The sequence below is a fragment of the Panthera onca genome, chromosome X (genome assembly GCF_046562875.1).
Source record: "Panthera onca isolate mPanOnc1 chromosome X, mPanOnc1 haplotype 2, whole genome shotgun sequence".
Taxonomy (NCBI): domain Eukaryota; kingdom Metazoa; phylum Chordata; class Mammalia; order Carnivora; family Felidae; genus Panthera; species Panthera onca.
The window spans coordinates 109,817,164-109,836,238 of NC_138357.1; the positions used below are offsets into that span (position 1 = coordinate 109,817,164).

Sequence of the window (19,075 nt, forward strand, 5' to 3'; positions counted from 1 at the left end):
CTAGCAACGGCTGGCGCAGGGGCGGAGCCTCCTGGAGGCGGGGCTTGCGTTCCCAGGCAGTCTGAGGAGCGACGCGCTGCAGCTCGGCGACGCCGCTACCAGACCAGGCTTCTGAACTAAGCCTTCGCGGGATCGAATTGGCTGTACGGCAGTCACCCGAACCGCGGCCCGCTTGCGGTCAGAGGAATCAGGGCCCTACCCGGCCGCCGTAGCGACCTCTCTGTAGTGGGCGGGGCCGAGGCCGGGGTGACCCCGCGGGAGCCACCTCTGCCAGCAACATGTTCAAGGTGAGAGCGTGGAGCCGGGTCACAACTGTCACCGCCCCCTCCCGGCCTTGTGGAGCCCTGCCCGCGCTCTCGTGGGCCTCTCCGGGGGCCAGGCCCGGCTCACCCTGAGGCTTTTCTCGCCTCTGGGCCAGCTGCGTCCCGACCCAGCGGTTCTTTTCACCGGTCACCTAGGAGCGAAAGGTTGCTGGGCGGAGGCGTGAGATCCCGGGATGGGTGGGTGGGCCCTGTGGGTCTTGCTCTCGGGAATAAAACACTTCGAAAAGTTAAAGTCCCCCCCAAAATAATCACACACACCCCCGATGGTGCCCTCGGGTTCGTGTGTAAGGAGAGGCCAGCTCAGGGCACTGCAGAGTTCGGCTTTGGTTGCCTGGCAGGATCAGGTTTCAGAACCTGACGTGTGAATGGGGGAGGGTCACCTTCGGAGAAGCTGCTGCAGGATTTGGGGAAGCTGGTATGGCAATGTGCGAATGGCTGGAAGGGTGGTAAGCTGCAACTTTGTTCCCCTCTCAAGTGAACATTATTTGGTACAGACAAGTCGACCCCATTGTTTTACATTTTACAAGTTCATTTCCTTTGAAAGAGATCGCCTTTCAGAGTGAAGACTTTGTTTCAAAAATCTGCATTTTAAACTTGAAGCCATCATTCTATTTAAAAAAAAAAATAAATGATGTTTTCTATCGTGAAAAACAAATCATAAGCTCCCAGAAGTTAGTGTACAACATTGAGTCTTCAAGAAGCACAGCACCTGTAAAATAGTGCTAATGAAATCTCAAAATTGTACTACTCATTTAGAAGTTTTATTGTGCTTCTGCAATGTGCTTAGGGCACATTAGGACACGCTATAAAATCAGAACATGGATTCAGCCTTCCAGTCTTGGCATTGCCACTTTCCAGCTGGGTGACCTTGGGCACATCCCTTAACCTTTCTGTGCCTGTTTTCCTGTCCGTAAAGTTGGGGGAATAGCATATACTTCATAGGGTTGTTATAAGGAGTAAATAAGTATGTTTAAAGCACTTGGAAGAGCCTTTGGCATATAGAAGTGCCATCTAAGTGTTTGCTTTTAGTTTGTTTTCAGGCAGCTCACAGTTTAGTTACGGGACAGATCCCATAAGCAGTTTACATTCATTTGATAAATTTGTGTTGAACACCTATTGTGTGCAAGGAGTTCAGCTCAGTTTTAGTGTTGCAACAACAAAAGATGTGCTGTGATCCGTTTATATGGGTATCACCAATCTACTGTGGTAGTAGAAAGGAGAGCAGGATCTCCTCTGCCTCGGGGGTTCCCCTCTGCACCAAGTGTTCTTAACCTGTGGTCTTCAGCCTCTCCGAGGGTCTGTAGATAGAATTCAGGGAAGTCCCTAAACGCTGATGTGAAAAAACTTCATTTTCACCAATTGCCAACTGAAATGTAGCATTTCCTTCAGTTACAAGTGTATGTAACTGTATCAGTTAGCTTTTGTTAGGTAACAAGCCAATGCAAACCAGTGCCTTAAAAGTATAATGATTTGTTATGTCTCACGGTCAGTGGGTCTGCCTGGGCGGTTCTGCTGGCATCCCCCATTGGCTGAATTCGGCTGGTGGCTAGACTGTAAGGTGGCCTTATTGTCATGTGTGAGGGCTTGGTGCCTCCATTGTGCCTACCTTGGGCTTCCTCACATGGTCACTAGGTCCTAAGAGGGCAAGTCTGATTGTGCAAACACTTACCTGCTTGCATCACATGTGCTGATGTCAAAACAAGTCACGTGGCCAAGCCCAGAGTCCATATGGAAACATTACTCAAGAGTCTGGCTATGAGGAGATGTGGTTCATTGGGAGCGATTAATTTAATAAGCTAGTACAGCAATAAAGCACACTAGTATTAGCAATACTCATCATCAGTGGAAGTCACAGGACCAATACATATCATAGACATTTTCGTAGCACAGTTATTGCAGATCTCAAGGTATCAATCATTTGTGATCATCACGACTTCAATATTACAGTAGTTATAAGACTCACTGTTAAGTCTTTTTATTTAATGAGCTAATAAGCCTATATTCCTATATCTGATTTTGAGTTTTAAAAATGTTTTTCTAACTATTGAAGTATAGTTGGCATTTTATACAGTTAGAAGCATTATTTTGAGTAGTGGTCCATAGGGCTCACCAGACTGCCAAGGAGATGTATGGCACAACAAAAGGGCATAGAACCCCTGGGGACTTCAGGGGAAGCTTCACAGAAGAGACATTTACATTTAGGTTTGAAAGCCAAGTAGGAAGTACTAGTATATCTCAGGTTAAATTAGTCAAACACGTAGTTTGAGTAGAAAAGATCACAACAAACCTTGGCAGACACCTAAGTGTAAGGAATAGGCAGAGGAAGAGGGGAGGCTAGAAATCTGGTAAGTAGGTGTACAAAAGGGTGACGTTTAGAAAATCAAGGGAAAAAAGTTTCATGGACAGGCTATGTTAGGATGGTTTCAGCTGGGAAAACCCACTTGGTTAAATAGTAAGGAGAATTCTCTCACAAAGTCTAGAGGATGGGTGGACTCCAGTGGGTCAACAATGTCATCAAGGACCTGGTCCTTTTCTTGGCTTTTCATAGTAAGATTGATTTCCCTTATGGTTGCAGCGTAACAGGCAGTAGTAACACGTTTTCTCATTCACTAGAGCAAGGGAGAGGACAGAACTCCCACGCTTGGGTCACCCTCTTCCTTCAGTCTGATTGGACCAACTTCAGTCACATGTCTGCCCCTCAGCTGATAACCATTGCCAGGGCAATGCCATGCTCTGATTGGCCGAGACTAACAAAATCAACTGGGGATGGGGTCAATTTATCTCAATCACCGGGGAGAAAAATGAATTTATGAACACAGCGGGGAATGGAATTCAGATGTGCAGTCAACAATGTCCATTACAGAGAGATAAGTTCGATGAATTTGGAGAAGTGCTCATTAATTTGGGCAATTTGGAAAGCTTCCATGACCTTTATACATGTGGGTTTACTGATAAAAGTGAAAGCTATATTAACGTGGGCTGGTTACTGAGACATGAGTAAATGGACACATTGTTGGTGGGGTTGATAAGTTTGATTTTCTCCTTTAAGGGAAGGAGAGAGGAATATGGTAGGTAACTGGAGAGGCCTGTTAGGTCAAGATTATAGAGTTGTTTTTGTGGTTGTTCCACTATTCAAGATTTGACAGTGTTTATGGCCTTAGGGAGGAATGTAGGGAGGAGCCTTTCTTTTTTTTCTATATATATAAACTAAAAAATTTTTTTTAATGTTTATTTATTTTTGAAAGAGAGAGAGAGAGAACATGAGCGGGGGAAGGACAGAGAGAGGGAGACACAGAATCTGAAGTGGGCTCCAGACTCTGAGCTGTCAGCACAGAGCCTGACACGGGGGCTTGAATTCACGAACTGCAAGATCATGACCTGAGCCGGTTGGACGCTTAACCGCTTAACTGACTGAGCCACCCAGGCGCCCCAGGGAGGAGGCTTTTCTAAGAGAGAATTCCTCAGCTTCAAAAAGGAGGAAAGATGTTGCCTTCCTCCTGTGAGGTAGAAGGAAAAGGGTGGGAGTGATGGTGGACCAGTGGTTCTCAGCTGGACAGGACCACCCAATTGGGATACATTTTGGGAACTCGGATTGTGCTGCACATGTTTAATTTAGTTGTGTTGAGCATTTATATACTGAAATATAATTCCTATTATAAATCTTTTCCTTTTGTTCTCCATTATGTTACCATCAAATCAGGATACTGGCCTCTCTTTTTTTCGACTTATGCATGTAGTGGGTGATGAATTTTATTTCAAGATAGCAAAGCAGTCACTTAGAAAAATAGTTGTCATAAAATGGCGATGTCAGGTTTAGTAGTTGAGGAAGGTGAGAACCAGTGCCTCTTAAAATTTAATGTATGTGCAACTCTGATTCGGTAGATCTGGGGTGGGGCCTCAGAGTCTCCCTTTTTTAACACACTTCTGGATGGTATAGATGCTGCTGCTCCCCCATCATACTTTGAATAGCATAAAGTGAGGCAGGTTGGTAGATGAATGGTTTCTTGTGTTTTCCAAAGGTGAGTGGTTTTATGAATGTGGTGGGATTTGGAAGAGGCAGTGACCAAGGAACAAAAAAGATCGGTAAGAGGCTTTGATTGCTCTGCTGAGAGCTGCTTTTGTGAGCTCTATCATGATTGCTTCCTGGGAAGTGGAGACTAGCAACTGGTAGGATTGATCTGGGTTTGAGAGTTATCAGCTTGGGTCAGCCAGGACTGAAGGGAATAGGGATTGATAGTATAGATGTTGGTGGAAAAAGTACTGTGTGTGTGTGTGTGTGTGTGTGTGTGTGTGCGTTTGTGAGAGACTAGTTGTGCACACATACAATTAAAATATTTGAACTGTAACCATTGTTTTGATTTAGTTATCCATCTTCAGGTCAGTAGGGGGCACTGGTGGATTAAAAAACACGTTTGAAAAGCTGCCCAGTGCGTATTTTCATTCTATTCGAGGAAGTACTTTTTCTGGGTGCTGCTGCTGGAATTGAATATATACACCCCATCCCCAGATTCGTGTTACTAGATTTCATTCATTACCCAAATGTTTATCATAGTCCAGCTATGGTGAGCACCGTGCTACACCCTGGTGGGTACAAATGAAAACTCCCAGTTCTTACCTAGGAGACAATTTGCAGATTTGGCTGCACACAAGAATTATTTGAGAGACATTTTCCAGGGCCCTGCGTCCATGGGTCTGATTTACCTTTTTTAAAAAAATTTTTTTAATGTTTATTTATTTTTGAGAGAGAGCGTGCGAGCGGGAGAGGGGCAGAGAAAAGGGGAGACACAGAATCAGAAGCAGGCTCCAGGCTCTGAGCTGTCAGCACAGACCCTGATGCAGCGCTTGAACACAAGAACTGGGAGATCATGACCTGAGCCGAAGTCGGACACTTAACTGACTGAGCCACCCAGGCGCACCAAGGGTCTGATTTACTTTTTTTTTTTTTTTTTTTTTTTTTTTTTAGTTTTTTTTATTTTTTAATATATGAAATTTACTGTCAAATTGGTTTCCATACAACACCCAGTGCTCATCCCAAAAGGTGCCCTCCTCAATACCCATCACCCACCCTGCCCTCCCTCCCACCCCCCATCAACCCTCAGTTTGTTCTCAGTTTTTAACAGTCTCTTATGCTTTGGCTCTCTCCCACTCTAACCTCTTTTTTTTTTTTTTTTTTCCTTCCCCTCCCCCATGGGTTTCTGTTATGTTTCTCAGGATCCACATAAGAGTGAAACCATATGGTATCTGTCTTTCTCTGTATGGCTTATTTCACTTAGCATCACACTCTCCAGTTCCATCCATGTTGCTACAAAAGGCCATATTTCATTTTTTCTCATTGCCACGTAGTATTCCATTGTGTATATAAACCACAATTTCTTGATCCATTCATCAGTTGATGGACATTTAGGCTCTTTCCATAATTTGGCTATTGTTGAGAGTGCCGCTATAAACATTGGGGTACAGGTGCCCCTATGCATCAGTACTCCTGTATCCCTTGGATAAATTCCTAGCAGTGCTATTGCTGGGTCATAGGGTAGGTCTATTTTTAATTTTCTGAGGAACCTCCACACTGCTTTCCAGAGCGGCTGCACCAATTTGCATTCCCACCAACAGTGCAAGAGGGTTCCTGTTTCTCCACATCCTCTCCAGCATCTATAGTCTCCTGATTTCTTCATTTTGGCCACTCTGACTGGCGTGAGGTGGTATCTGAGTGTGGTTTTGATTTGTATTTCCCTGATAAGGAGCGACGTTGAACATCTTTTCATGTGCCTGTTGGCCATCCGGATGTCTTCTTTAGAGAAGTGTCTATTCATGTTTTCTGCCCATTTCTTCACTGGGTTATTTGTTTTTCGGGTGTGGAGTTTGATGAGCTCTTTATAGATTTTGGATACTAGCCCTTTGTCCGATGTGTCATTTGCAAATATCTTTTCCCATTCCGTTGGTTGCCTTTTAGTTTTGTTGGTTGTTTCCTTTGCTGTGCAGAAGCTTTTTATCTTCATAAGGTCCCAGTAATTCACTTTTGCTTTTAATTCCCTTGCCTTTGGGGATGTGCCGAGTAAGAGATTGCTACGGCTGAGGTCAGAGAGGTCTTTTCCTGCTTTCTCCTCTAAGGTTTTGATGGTTTCCTGTCTCACATTCAGGTCCTTTATCCATTTTGAGTTTATTTTTGTGAATGGTGTGAGAAAGTGGTCTAGTTTCAACCTTCTGCATGTTGCTGTCCAGTTCTCCCAGCACCATTTGTTAAAGAGACTGTCTTTTTTCCATTGGATGTTCTTTCCTGCTTTGTCAAAGATGAGTTGGCCATACGTTTGTGGGTCTAGTTCTGGGGTTTCTATTCTATTCCATTAGTCTATGTGTCTGTTTTTATGCCAATACCATGCTGTCTTGATGATGACAGCTTTGTAGTAGAGGCTAAAGTCTGGGATTGTGATGCCTCCTGCTTTGGTCTTCTTCAAAATTACTTTGGCTATTCGGGGCCTTTTGTGGTTCCATATGAATTTTAGGATTGCTTGTTCTAGTTTCGAGAAGAATGCTGGTGCAATTTTGATAGGGATTGCATTGAATGTGTAGATAGCTTTGGGTAGTATTGACATTTTGACAATATTTATTCTTCCAATCCATGAGCAGGGAATGTCTTTCCATTTCTTTATATCTTCTTCAATTACCTGCATAAGCTTTCTATAGTTTTCAGCATACAGATCTTTTACATCTTTGGTTAGATTTATTCCTAGGTATTTTATGCTTCTTGGTGCAATTGTGAATGGGATCAGTTTCTTCATTTGTCTTTCTGTTGCTTCATTGTTAGTGTATAAGAATGCAACTGATTTCTGCACATTGATTTTGTATCCTGCAACTTTGCTGAATTCATGTATCAGTTCTAGCAGACTTTTGGTGGAGTCTATCGGATTTTCCATGTATAATATCATGTCATCTGCAAAAAGCGAAAGCTTGACTTCATCTTTGCCAATTTTGATGCCTTTGATTTCCTTTTGTTGTCTGATTGCTGATGCTAGAACTTCCAGCACTATGTTAAACAACAGCGGTGACAGTGGGCATCCCTGTCGTGTTCCTGATCTCAGGGAAAAAGCTCTCAGTTTTTCCCCATTGAGGATGATGTTAGCTGTGGGCTTTTCATAAATGGCCTTTATGATCTTTAAGTATGTTCCTTCTATCCCGACTTTCTCAAGGGTTTTTATTAAGAAAGGGTGCTGGATTTTGTCAAAGGCCTTTTCTGCATCGATTGACAGGATCATATGGTTCTTCTCTTTTTTTTTGTTAATGTGATGTATCACGTTTATCGATTTGCGAATGTTGAACCAGCCCTGCATCCCAGGAATGAATCCCACTTGATCATGGTGAATAATTCTTTTTATATGCTGTTGAATTCGATTTGCTAGTATCTTATTAAGAATTTTTGCATCCATATTCATCAGGGATATTGGCCTGTAGTTCTCTTTTTTTACTGGGTCTCTGTCTGGTTTAGGAATCAAAGTAATACTGGCTTCATAGAATGAGTCTGGAAGTTTTCCTTCCCTTTCTATTTCTTGGAATAGCTTGAGAAGGATAGGTATTATCTCTGCTTTAAATGTCTGGTAGAACTCCCCTGGGAAGCCATCTGGTCCTGGACTCTTATTTGTTGGGAGATTTTTGATAACCGATTCGATTTCTTCGCTGGTTATGGGTCTGTTCAAGCTTTCTATTTCCTCCTGATTGAGTTTTGGAAGAGTGTGGGTGTTTAGAAATTTGTCCATTTCTTCCAGGTTGTCCAATTTGCTGGCATATAATTTTTCATAGTATTCCCTGATAATTGTTTGTATCTCTGAGGGATTGGTTGTAATCATTCCATTTTCATTCATGATTTTATCTATTTGGGTCATCTCCCTTTTCTTTTTGAGAAGCCTGGCTAGAGGTTTGTCAATTTTGTTTATTTTTTCAAAAAACCAACTCTTGGTTTCGTTGATCTGCTCTACAGTTTTTTTAGATTCTATATTGTTTATTTCTGCTCTGATCTTTATGATTTCTCTTCTTCTGCTGGGTTTAGGCTGCCTTTGCTGTTCTGCTTCTATTTCCTTTAGGTGTGCTGTTAGATTTTGTATTTGGGATTTTTCTTGTTTCTTGAGATAGGCCTGGATTGCAATGTATTTTCCTCTCAGGACTGCCTTCGCTGCGTCCCAAAGCGTTTGGATTGTTGTATTTTCATTTTCGTTTGTTTCCATATATTTTTTAATTTCTTCTCTAATTGCCTGGTTGACCCACTCATTTGTTAGTAGGGTGTTCTTTAACCTCCATGCTTTTGGAGGTTTTCCAGACTTTTTCCTGTGGTTGATTTCAAGCTTCATAGCATTGTGGTCTGAAAGTATGCATGGTATAATTTCAATTCTTGTAAACTTATGAAGGGCTGTTTTGTGACCCAGTATATGATCTATCTTGGAGAATGTTCCATGTGCACTCGAGAAGAAAGTATATTCTGTTGCTTTGGGATGCAGAGTTCTAAATATATCTGTCAAGTCCATCTGATCCAATGTATCATTCAGGGCCCTTGTTTCTTTATTGACTGTGTGTCTAGATGATCTATCCATTTCTGTAAGTGGGGTGTTAAAGTCCCCTGCAATGACCACATTCTTATCAATAAGGTTGCTTATGTTTATGAGTAATTGTTTTATATATCTGGGGGCTCCGGTATTTGGCGCATAGACATTTATAATAGTTAGCTCTTCCTGATGGATAGACCCTGTGATTATTATATAATGCCCTTCTTCATCTCTTGTTACAGCCTTTAATTTAAAGTCTAGTTTGTCTGATATAAGTATGGCTACTCCAGCTTTCTTTTGGCTTCCAGTAGCATGATAAATAGTTCTCCATCCCCTCACTCTCAATCTAAACGTGTCCTCAGATCTAAAATGAGTCTCTTGTAGACAGCAAATAGATGGGTCTTGTTTTTTTATCCATTCTGATACCCTGTGTCTTTTAGTTGGCGCATTTAATCCATTTACATTCAGTGTTATTATAGAAAGATATGGGTTTAGAGTCATTGTGATGTCTGTATGTTTTATGCTTGTAGTGATGTCTCTGGTACTTTGTCTCACAGGATCCCCCTTAGGATCTCTTGTAGGGCTGGTTTCGTGGTGACAAATTCCTTCAGTTTTTGTTTGTTTGGGAAGACCTTTATCTCTCCTTCTATTCTAAATGACAGACTTGCTGGATAAAGGATTCTCGGCTGCATATTTTTTCTGTTTAGCACACTGTAGATATCGTGCCAAGCCTTTCTGGCCTGCCAAGTTTCAAAGGAGAGATCAGTCACGAGTCTTATAGGTCTCCCTTTATATGTGAGGGCACGTTTATCCCTTGCTGCTTTCAGAATTTTCTCTTTATCCTTGTATTTTGCCAGTTTCACTATGATATGTCGTGCAGAAGATCGATTCAAGTTACGTCTGAAGGGAGTTCTCTGTGCCTCTTGGATTTCAATGCCTTTTTCCTTCCCCAGTTCAGGGAAGTTCTCAGCTATAATTTGTTCAAGTACCCCTTCAGCACCTTTCCCTCTCTCTTCCTCCTCTGGGATACCAATTATGCGTATATTATTTTTTTTTAGTGTATCACTTAGTTCTCTACTTTTCCCCTCATACTCCTGGATTTTTTTATCTCTCTTTCTTTCAGCTTCCTCTTTTTCCATAACTTTATCTTCTAGTTCACCTATTCTCTCCTCTGCCTCTTCAAGCCGAGCCATTGTGGTTTCCATTTTGTTTTGCATTTCGTTTAAAGCGTTTTTCAACTCCTCGTGACTGTTCCTTAGTCCCTCGATCTTTATGGCAAGAGATTCTCTGCTGTCCTGTATACTGTTTTCAAGCCCAGCGATTAATTTTATGACTATTATTCTAAATTCACTTTCTGTTATATTATTTAAATCCTTTTTGATCAGTTCATTAGCTGTTGTTATTTCCTGGAGATTCTTCTGAGGGGAATTCTTCCGTTTGGTCATTTTGGAGAGTCCCTGGCGTGGTGAGGACCTGCAGTGCACTTCCCCTGTGCTGTGGTGTATAACTGGAGTTAGTGGGCGGGGCCGCAGTCCGACCCGATGTCTGCCCCCAGCCCACCGTTGGGGCCACAGTCAGACTGGTGTGTGCCTTCTCTTCCCCTCTCCTAGGGGCGGGATTCACTGTGGGGTGGCGTGTTCCGTCTGGGCTACTTGCACACTGCCAGGCTTGTGTTGCTGGGGATCTGGCGTATTAGCTGGGGTGTGTAGGCAAGGTGCACGGGGGCTGGAGGGGCAGGCTTAGCTCGATTCTCCTTAGGTGATCCACTTCAGGAGGAGCCCTGTGGCAGCGGGAGGGAGTCAGATCCGCTGCCGGAGGTTTGGCTCCACAGAAGCACAGAGTTGGGTGTTTGCGCGGAGCGAGCAAGTTCCCTGGCAGGAACCGGTTCCCTTTGGGATTTTGGCTGGGGGATGGGCGGGGGAGATGGCGCTGGCGCCTTTGTTCCCCGCCAAGCTGAGCTCTGCCGTCCGGGGGCTCAGCAGCTCTCCCTGCCTTTGTCCTCCAGCCTTCCCGCTTTCCGAGCAGAGCTGTTCACTTATGACCTCCCAGACGCTAAGTCGCGCTTGCTGTCGGAACACAGTCCGTCCGGCCCCTCCGCTTTTGCCAGCCAGACTCGGGGGCTCTGCTTGGCCGGCGAGCCGCCCCTCCGCCCCGGCTCCCTCCCGCCAGTCCGTGGAGCGCGCACCGCCTCGCCGCCCTTCCTACCCTCTTCCGTGGGCCTCTCGTCTGCGCTTGACTCCTGAGACTCCCTTCTGCTAATCCTCTGGCGGTTTTCTGGGTTCTTTAGGCAGGTGTAGGTGGAATCTAAGTGATCGGCCGGACGCGCTGTGAGCCCCGCGTCCTCCTACGCCGCCATCTTCACAATACTCAGCTGATTTACTTTTTAAGTGAGGTCCTGGAACCTCTGGTTGAAAAAGCTCCATCCCCACCCCAACCCCGCCAGGTGAGTGAAACTTAAGGTTAGTGGCTCAGAAACTGCCCATTCTGATGTAGTAAGTGCTCTGATGTAAAAGGGTTGGGGGAGATAGAGAGCAGTAGATCACAACTTTGGCTCCACATTAGAATCATCTAGAGGGCAAGTCCTGCTGCCTGGGCTGCAGCCAGACCAATGCCATCAAGATCTCTAGGACTGGGATGTGGGCACCTACTTTGTAGGGTTAGTAGCCAACCTTGACAGCTACTAACTTAGAGGAATGAGCACCAGCAGGGGGCATCAGGAGACTTTGTAGAGGAGTACATGCTTGTTCTGACCTCTGGAGCTGGGCAGAGGGACACAACTTGAAGGGCCTTCCCAGCAGAGCAGAAAACCAAGGACACAGAAGTAAAAGTTCCGCATCGTGTTAAGACAGGTTTCCCCGTGTTAACTATGGGCAAGAAAGATACTCAAGTTCTCTGTAGCTGTCTCCTCGTCTGTAAAAAACAAGGCTAAGACTAGTACCAGCCTCACATTTTTGTGCAGATTAAGTTAACTCAGACCCAGGCACAGTGCTTGGCATAAAGTAAGGGCTTGATAAATGTGAGCTGTTACTTTTAGTTGGCTTCTTGTAGGAGGCTGCTGCAGTAGTGTTATGGTGGTGCACAGTCTTGGGGCTTTCCAAAAGTATTTTTTAATTTCAAATTTTGGTTGTTGATTAGATGTGGCACAGGAGGGAAAAGGAGAATCTAAGGGTGCTGCCCAGGCTTTTAGCTTGGAAAATTGAGTGGCTGTTAGAACTACTCAGGGAGATGGGAATGTAGAAGAAGGCTGATGTGGATTTGGGGGAGGGAGGTGATCATTTGATTTTGAAGAGATTGGACTCGTTGAAGTGTCTGGACATTATTATGCAGTGACCAGTTGACATGGAATCCAAGGGTATGGACATTGGTTGAGAGACGAGGGTTGGAGATGGAATCATCAGACGCCTTGAGGGAGAGAATTTGGCCTCCTGAAAACTGTGGCAGTTTCTTCCCGAAGGGCAAAAATGTGACCTGCCCTCAGAGCTCCCTGCTTAGAACAGCCTGAGGTGACTGTGTCCTTAGTTGTAGGGCATTATTACCTCACATACTCTTTGTGACTGTTTGGTCTTGATGTAATGCCTCTATTGCCCATCTTATTTTCTGAAATTAGTTTTCTTATCATGAATAGTATATCAGTAGTACAAAATGAGGGGAGTGGGCACCTGGGTGGTTCATTCGGTTAAGCGTCTGACTTGATTTCCACTCAGGTCAGGATCTCATGTTTTGTGAGATTGAGTCCCCAGCCCACACAGTGGGCTTTGCACTCACAGTGCGGAGTCTGCTTGGGATTCTTTCCCTCTTTCTCTCACTGCCCCTCTCCCCACTCTCTCAAAAATAAATAAATTTAAAAAAAAAACTGAGGGGAGAATACTACTACTAAATGGAAAAGGAAAATCACCTGTAGATTATAAAAGAAATGCTGCAACTTTATTTTACTTGAATATTATTTTAAATGGCACATATTTTGAAAGATAATAAAGATTCCCTCCTACAATTTAAGCATCTCCAAAGGTCTTCTTGAGAAATTATAGTGAATACATATATTTATACATACACACATATATATTTGCTGTGTACATATGTATATATATATAATGCATACATATTTACTCATGTAAATACATATTTATGTGCAAGATTAATTGGATTCTTTCCCGTTTGTTACCCTTCAAAGATGTCGCATGGTAGATCACAAAGAAGAAAAACTACCCAGCCCTTGATGCAGTCAGAAAGCACGGGCTCAGGTTCTAATTTATCGTTGTTTCTGGTTTCTGGCTAATCAATTTGAATGAGGTTTCTTAGTTTCTGAGTCCCCTTATCATGGTACTGTAGGGACAGTAATATGCCCCTCCATTTTGCACATGATTGTTGGGGGCTTCAAATAAGATCACATGTGACAAGAATGGTAAATGAAGCGCTGTATGAACGTAAGCTGTTTTCAGCCCCTCCTGTATCACATCTGTCTACTGAAGTGATCTAGAGTTTCAGATTAGCATCCTGAACTTAGGACTGTCACAAGTAGATGAAACTTGGATAAATTCACTTCTCATTTAGAACTGAATTCTGCTCAGGACACTATAACACTCTTCCTTCTAAAATGCTAATGGCCCCCTGTATGCAGCTAACACTGGAAGAGGAGAAGGAAGAAGTAGATGAATTGTACCTTAAAAGAATGGGGAGCAGAGACAGAGAACAGTAGATAATGGACTAGACATTTATGATAAATGAATTTATTACCCTGTGAGGCCTATGCAGATTTGTAGACATTTATGATTAGAGGATCTCTATGTATACCTGCTCAAGACCTATGTCTTTTCTAGGCTACACTGGAACTTTTTAGAAGCTAAGAAATGAACTTTGACATTTGTTTATATGGTACGTTTAAAATTACTGCAAGTAATTAGATGCATAAGACATCTCTATAGCAAAGAAACGTATCTGTTTCCAAAACTTGGCACTTGACTTATTTATAATATGACAGGAAAGTGCCAAAAGATTTTTGAAATGAAAGAATTAAAGAGTTGATTTTCCCCAATAATGCTTAAGTGGAATTTTATGGTTCGTGCATGCAACATGAAGGTTTATGTAGATATTTTCGGGGGAAAGACATTTCAGTCTGAAGTTCAGTCAGACTTAGAATTTGGAAGTTACTTGTTTTTTTACTTTGAGTTTTTCCTAATTTGTGCGTGGCTCCATGCCAGTTCTATTAGAAAACAGTGCCAACTTCTTAACGTAGCGGGTTTTAAAACTTGTGTTCGTTGTATACTAAAATAGTTGTAGAAGCAAGAATTTAGAGTGAGGGTTGGAGAGTTTTTGACATGCTAAGAGACTCTAACTTTGAATATTAAGCTGAGTTTTTATGATAATAGCATTATAATACAGTTGTATTTTGAATATTGTTTTACAGGCACTTTAAATAGTCACCCTTTGTCTTCCTACTTCTTTCTGACTCTTTGAAGTAACTCCGTGTGTTTTATTCAAAGCCCACACTGGCTCCGACTTAAGGATGTCTTTGTTTGGCTGGGTGACAATGAGGAGCCAGAGATAGATTCACAAGTGTGTATTAATAGCTCCGGTTGGGAAGGGATATCCATCGGTTTCTTTTTTCAGATATGTCTGTTCATTCGTTTAGCGGTCTTTTTAAATAGGATAAATGAAAATAGTAAAGGTTTCTTTTTCTTTTCTCCCCCATCCCACAGATGTCAGTCCTTGTGAAATAACAGAATGTTTTTCTTTGTGCTTGCTGAAATGAATCTTCTCTCCCCTTAGAGGTGCTGATTCACGTGTCGTATTATGACACGGGTTAAACTGGCAAGTAAGTAAGCACCAAATGATACGAGGACTCCAACAAGCTTCCTGAATCCTCTGTTGATGACTTACCTCACTTGGCAAATATTGACCCTGAGCCTGTTTGTGGACTTGCCTCGTTGGGGAGCACTGTTAGAAGTTGCTGTGTATAGTCCAAATATTGACTTTTCTTGTTTTTGTTCCGTGTTTTTGCAGAGATTTTCATTATGAATCCGGATTATCATCAGCTGAATAGAGCCTAACACAGCAGCTTTTTTTTTTCCCCATAAAACAGTTTTGCAGTTTTTCCCTTAAGGACGAAAATGCCGTGAATAAATGAGATGAGCTTGAAGGCAGTTGTCGTCAGTGGGTTCCGGTGTCCCCCGTGCGCACAGTGGTTTCTGAGGAAATGAAACCTGGGTTTAGATAGACTTTGCTTTGACAGAATAGCCCTTCCTCTTAGAAAGTGTAGATTTTTTTTTTTAGTTACTTTAAAACAGAAGCGTTTGAAAGACAATTCTTGAAATAAATTGTTCCCTCTGATTTTTTTCTTACCTGTATCCCTTTAACTTGGGATTGAAAAGATTCATCTTGGGGTGCCTTCCGAGAGAGAGAGAGAGAGAGAGAGAGAGAGAGAGAGAGAGAGAAAATATCTATGGGGGTTTAGGTAAGCAGTGGTAAATTTCTGTCTGAATGAGGAAGTTCAAGATAAATTTGAAACGTGGTAGATTACATGTCATGTGTGTTCTAAGACTCAAAACCTGCCTGAAGGAACAGTGATCTCACTCATTGGCCTTGAGGTTTCCTTCCTATTTATCAGACAAGTTTATTATTTTTGCATGAATTTAACAAAAACCGGTAACTATTTTTAAAGAGTAGAATATGAAACAGTTGCCAATGAAACATAGTTGCTTTGCTGACCTAATTTTGTGGTGAACTCTACCCTCCAAAGATAAAATAGAAGTTGGTTTTATGTTAGGCAAAGATAATGTTAATCTTGAAGAAGACAGCCTTATCTCCTTGGATCACAGTTTGTTTATAGTGGATGAGGAAGAACTGGGAGATACCAGTTACTCTACTACAGAATTACAGAAATGAGTTTCTCATAAAATAGTTCTGTGTTTGTCATGGTTGGAAAACTGTTTTTCTCTTTGTAGGTTCAAGTCTGAACTCTTAAAATACTAGCTTCCTAACCCGTTTACTATGAAACAGACTGAAATGATTGCGGTTTCTGTTGTTGGGAAAGTGTAAACGCTCCCAAACTTATACATGCAAATAAATGCCCATCCACGTGGCCGTTTTGGAAGGACAGATTCATTTCTCCTGTCAATATATTTCTTCCAAAACGTGGCATCACTGATCGATAGATTTATTAAAAAAAATGTCTTCACGGATCAAAATATTTTTGTCCCTCTTCATTTGGAGTTACCTTCATCCTTTGTGGCAAATTCTTTAGAATATACTCAGGAACAGCCACTTTTGTTCTTTGCATAATACCAAATAAATCAATGTATGTTGTGTAAACGATAGGAAATACAGAAAATACTGAAGAATCACCCTTAATCCCACCACTTGTACAGCTAACCACTGTTCACATCTTTTCAGATCTGTTTCTGGGCATACTTACACATTCCCTCAGTTTCACATTTTCAAAACACTGACAAATCCCTCTTCCCCTTTAAACAGTGCCATTTTCTAATCTCCTTCTCTCGCTTTTATTTCAAATATACAGAGGCTGCTTTTCCTTCAGGCTCACAATTTGATCTGAAAGCATTTAGAAGTGTAAGCCGTATGATCATATATCAAAAGTAAATTCCCTTTATTAATTTCTTATATAAATAGTTGCACTAAATTCTCACTCACTATTTGACCTGTCAGAGTTACTACTTTGAAGAGAAAACATTTTTGAGGAGGCATACTGTTTATTTTTCTTTCTGGCTGCGTTGACTTTCTGTAATTAAAAAAAAAATTTTTAATCTGTATTTGTTTTTGAAAGAGAGAGAGAGAGTGAGAGTGGGGGAGGGGTAGTGAGAGAGGGAGGCACAGAATCTGAAGCAGGCTCCAGGCTCTGAACTGTCAGCACAGAGCCTGACGCAGGGCTCGAACTTACAAACTGTGACGTCATGACCTGAGCCAAAGTTGGACCCTTAACCAAACTGAGCCACCCAGGCGCTCCTGATTTATTTATTTATTTATTTATTTATTTTTTACCATCTTAACCAGTTTTTTTATTTTCATTTTTTGGTATTGTGGTAAAAAAGAAACCCCACACATAACAAAAACCCTACCATCCTAACCATTTTTAACTGTACAGTTCAGCAGTGCTAAATATATTCACATGGATACATAATAATCTCCGGAACTTTTTTATCTTGGGAAACTGGAAGTCTATATCCATTAAACCATTCCCCATTTCCTCTTCCCCGAGCCCCTGGTAACCACCATTTTACTTTTTGTTTCTGTGAATTTGACTACTCTAGATACCTCGTATAAATGAAATCATACAATATTTGTCTTTGGTGACAGGTTTATTTTATCTAGCATAATGTCCTTGACAGTTGGGTTGCTTCTACTTTTTGGCTATTGTGAATAATGCTGCTGTGAACGCCGAGTGTGCAAGTATACCCTCGAGACCCTGCTTTCACTTTTTTGGGTTAAATATCCAGACATGGAATGCTGGATCATATGGTAACTCTATTTTTAATTTTTGTGAGGAACCTCCACACTGTTTTCCTGAGTGGTTGTACCATTTTACAGTCACGCCCAGAGGGCACAAGGGATCCATTGACTCTATGTCCTTGCCAACATTTGCTGCTTTCTTGTTTTTTGATAGTGGCCATCCTAAGGGATAGGGGGTGAGAAAATACCTATTTTTTAAAAATAGTGTATAAGTTAATACTGAATAACTGTTCCTTTTATTTATTTTTTTAAATGTTTATTTAGGAGTGCCTGGGTGCCTCAGTTGTTTAAGCATCTGACGCTTGATTTTGGCTCAGTTCATGATCTCACTGTTCGTGAGTTCGAGCACCACATCTGGCTCTGCACTGTGTCAGTGAGGAGCCTGCTTGGAAGTCTCTCTCTGTCTCTGTCTCTCTCTGTCTCTCTCTGTCTCTCTCTCTCTCTCTCTCTCTCTCTGTGCCTACCCTGTGTGTGCGCACTCTGTTTCTCAAAATAAACTTAAAATTTTTTTTTAAATAAGATGTTTATTTATTTTGAGAGACAGCATGGGAAATGTCCCCACATGCATTTATTTTCCACGGTGACAGGTATAAAAATGGTCTTGTGTAATAACTTTGGAAGCAGTTGCACATTTTAATGGATAGGTTATATGACCACTAATTTATAATAGCTAAAAATGTAATAATTAAAACATCAGGTTTATTTATGCAGTTTTCTAAAGTTTATTTATTTATTTTTGAGAGAGAGAGAGAGAGCATGAGCAGAGGAGGGCAGAAAGAGAGGAATAGTGAGAATCCCAAGCAGGCTCCGTGCTGTCAGTGCAGAGCGCAAACAGGGATCGATACCACAAACCCGTGAGATCATGACCTGAGCTGAAATCGAGAGTCAGACACTAAACTGGACTGAGCCATCCAGGCGCCCCAACTGTTCTTTTTCAAGTCAAAACAGTAAAGATAAATTTCAGGATCCCATTGTCTGTATTCTTCTAGCCCCTTCTCAGAGAAAGAAAGCCTCTATTATCAGTTTGTGTGTGGCCTTTCAGATGAGAAAGGATTGCTATATAAAAGCAGGTACTATAGAATGCTCATTACGGCAAGAAGGCATTTTTTTTTTATTTCACGAATAAAGACTCATTTAATTTCTCTTTATTTGTAATTCAGTTTACAACACATTACTAAGGGCAGCAATGTAGCCTGATTTGGGCAAAATTGTTGATTGTTTTCATCATTTTGTTTTACCCTAAATTCTTTCACATAGTTTATTTTTCATTTTATGTTCTTTTTTTTTTTTTTGAAACAAGAATTTCCTCAAAAGTATTGTTAGTTTTCATAGGCCTTTTTTAAAAAATCCACTTCAGATTTTTATCTCTGAAACAACTGAAAAGAATCAGATTAAAAGCATTTTGTTTTTAATGAAAAATATTTTCAGATGGAAATTCTTGCAGAAAGGTTGATCGAAGATCAAAGAGCTGGTGTAACTTTTGGAGGAAGAATACATAATTATGCCTCATTTCCTATAAATAGGAGAATATCTAATTTTAAATGACATTTACTGTAAAAATGTCCCCACGTGCACTTATTTTCCACAGTGACTGGTATAAAAATGGTCTTGTGTAATAACTTTGAAAGCAGCTGCACATGTTGGTGTACAGGTTGTATGACCCCTGAGTTATATAATAGCTAAAATGTAATAATTAAAACACTGGGTTTATTTATGCAGTTTTTAAGAGTTTACTTATTTTTGAGAGAGAGAAAGAGCATG

At 41.6% G+C, this 19,075-nt stretch overlaps 1 protein-coding gene across 1 annotated transcript in view; it reads left to right on the top strand.

The window, feature by feature from the left end:
- The first annotated feature begins 86 nt into the window (after window positions 1–86).
- Window positions 87–19,075, top strand: part of APOO (apolipoprotein O) — a 62,664-nt gene continuing 43,675 nt past the window's right edge. The window contains exon 1 of the mRNA XM_081793601.1: window positions 87–287. Within this exon, the coding sequence (XP_081649727.1) occupies window positions 279–287 (9 nt within the window). The 5' untranslated portion in view covers window positions 87–278. The remainder of the gene's footprint in view (window positions 288–19,075) is intronic.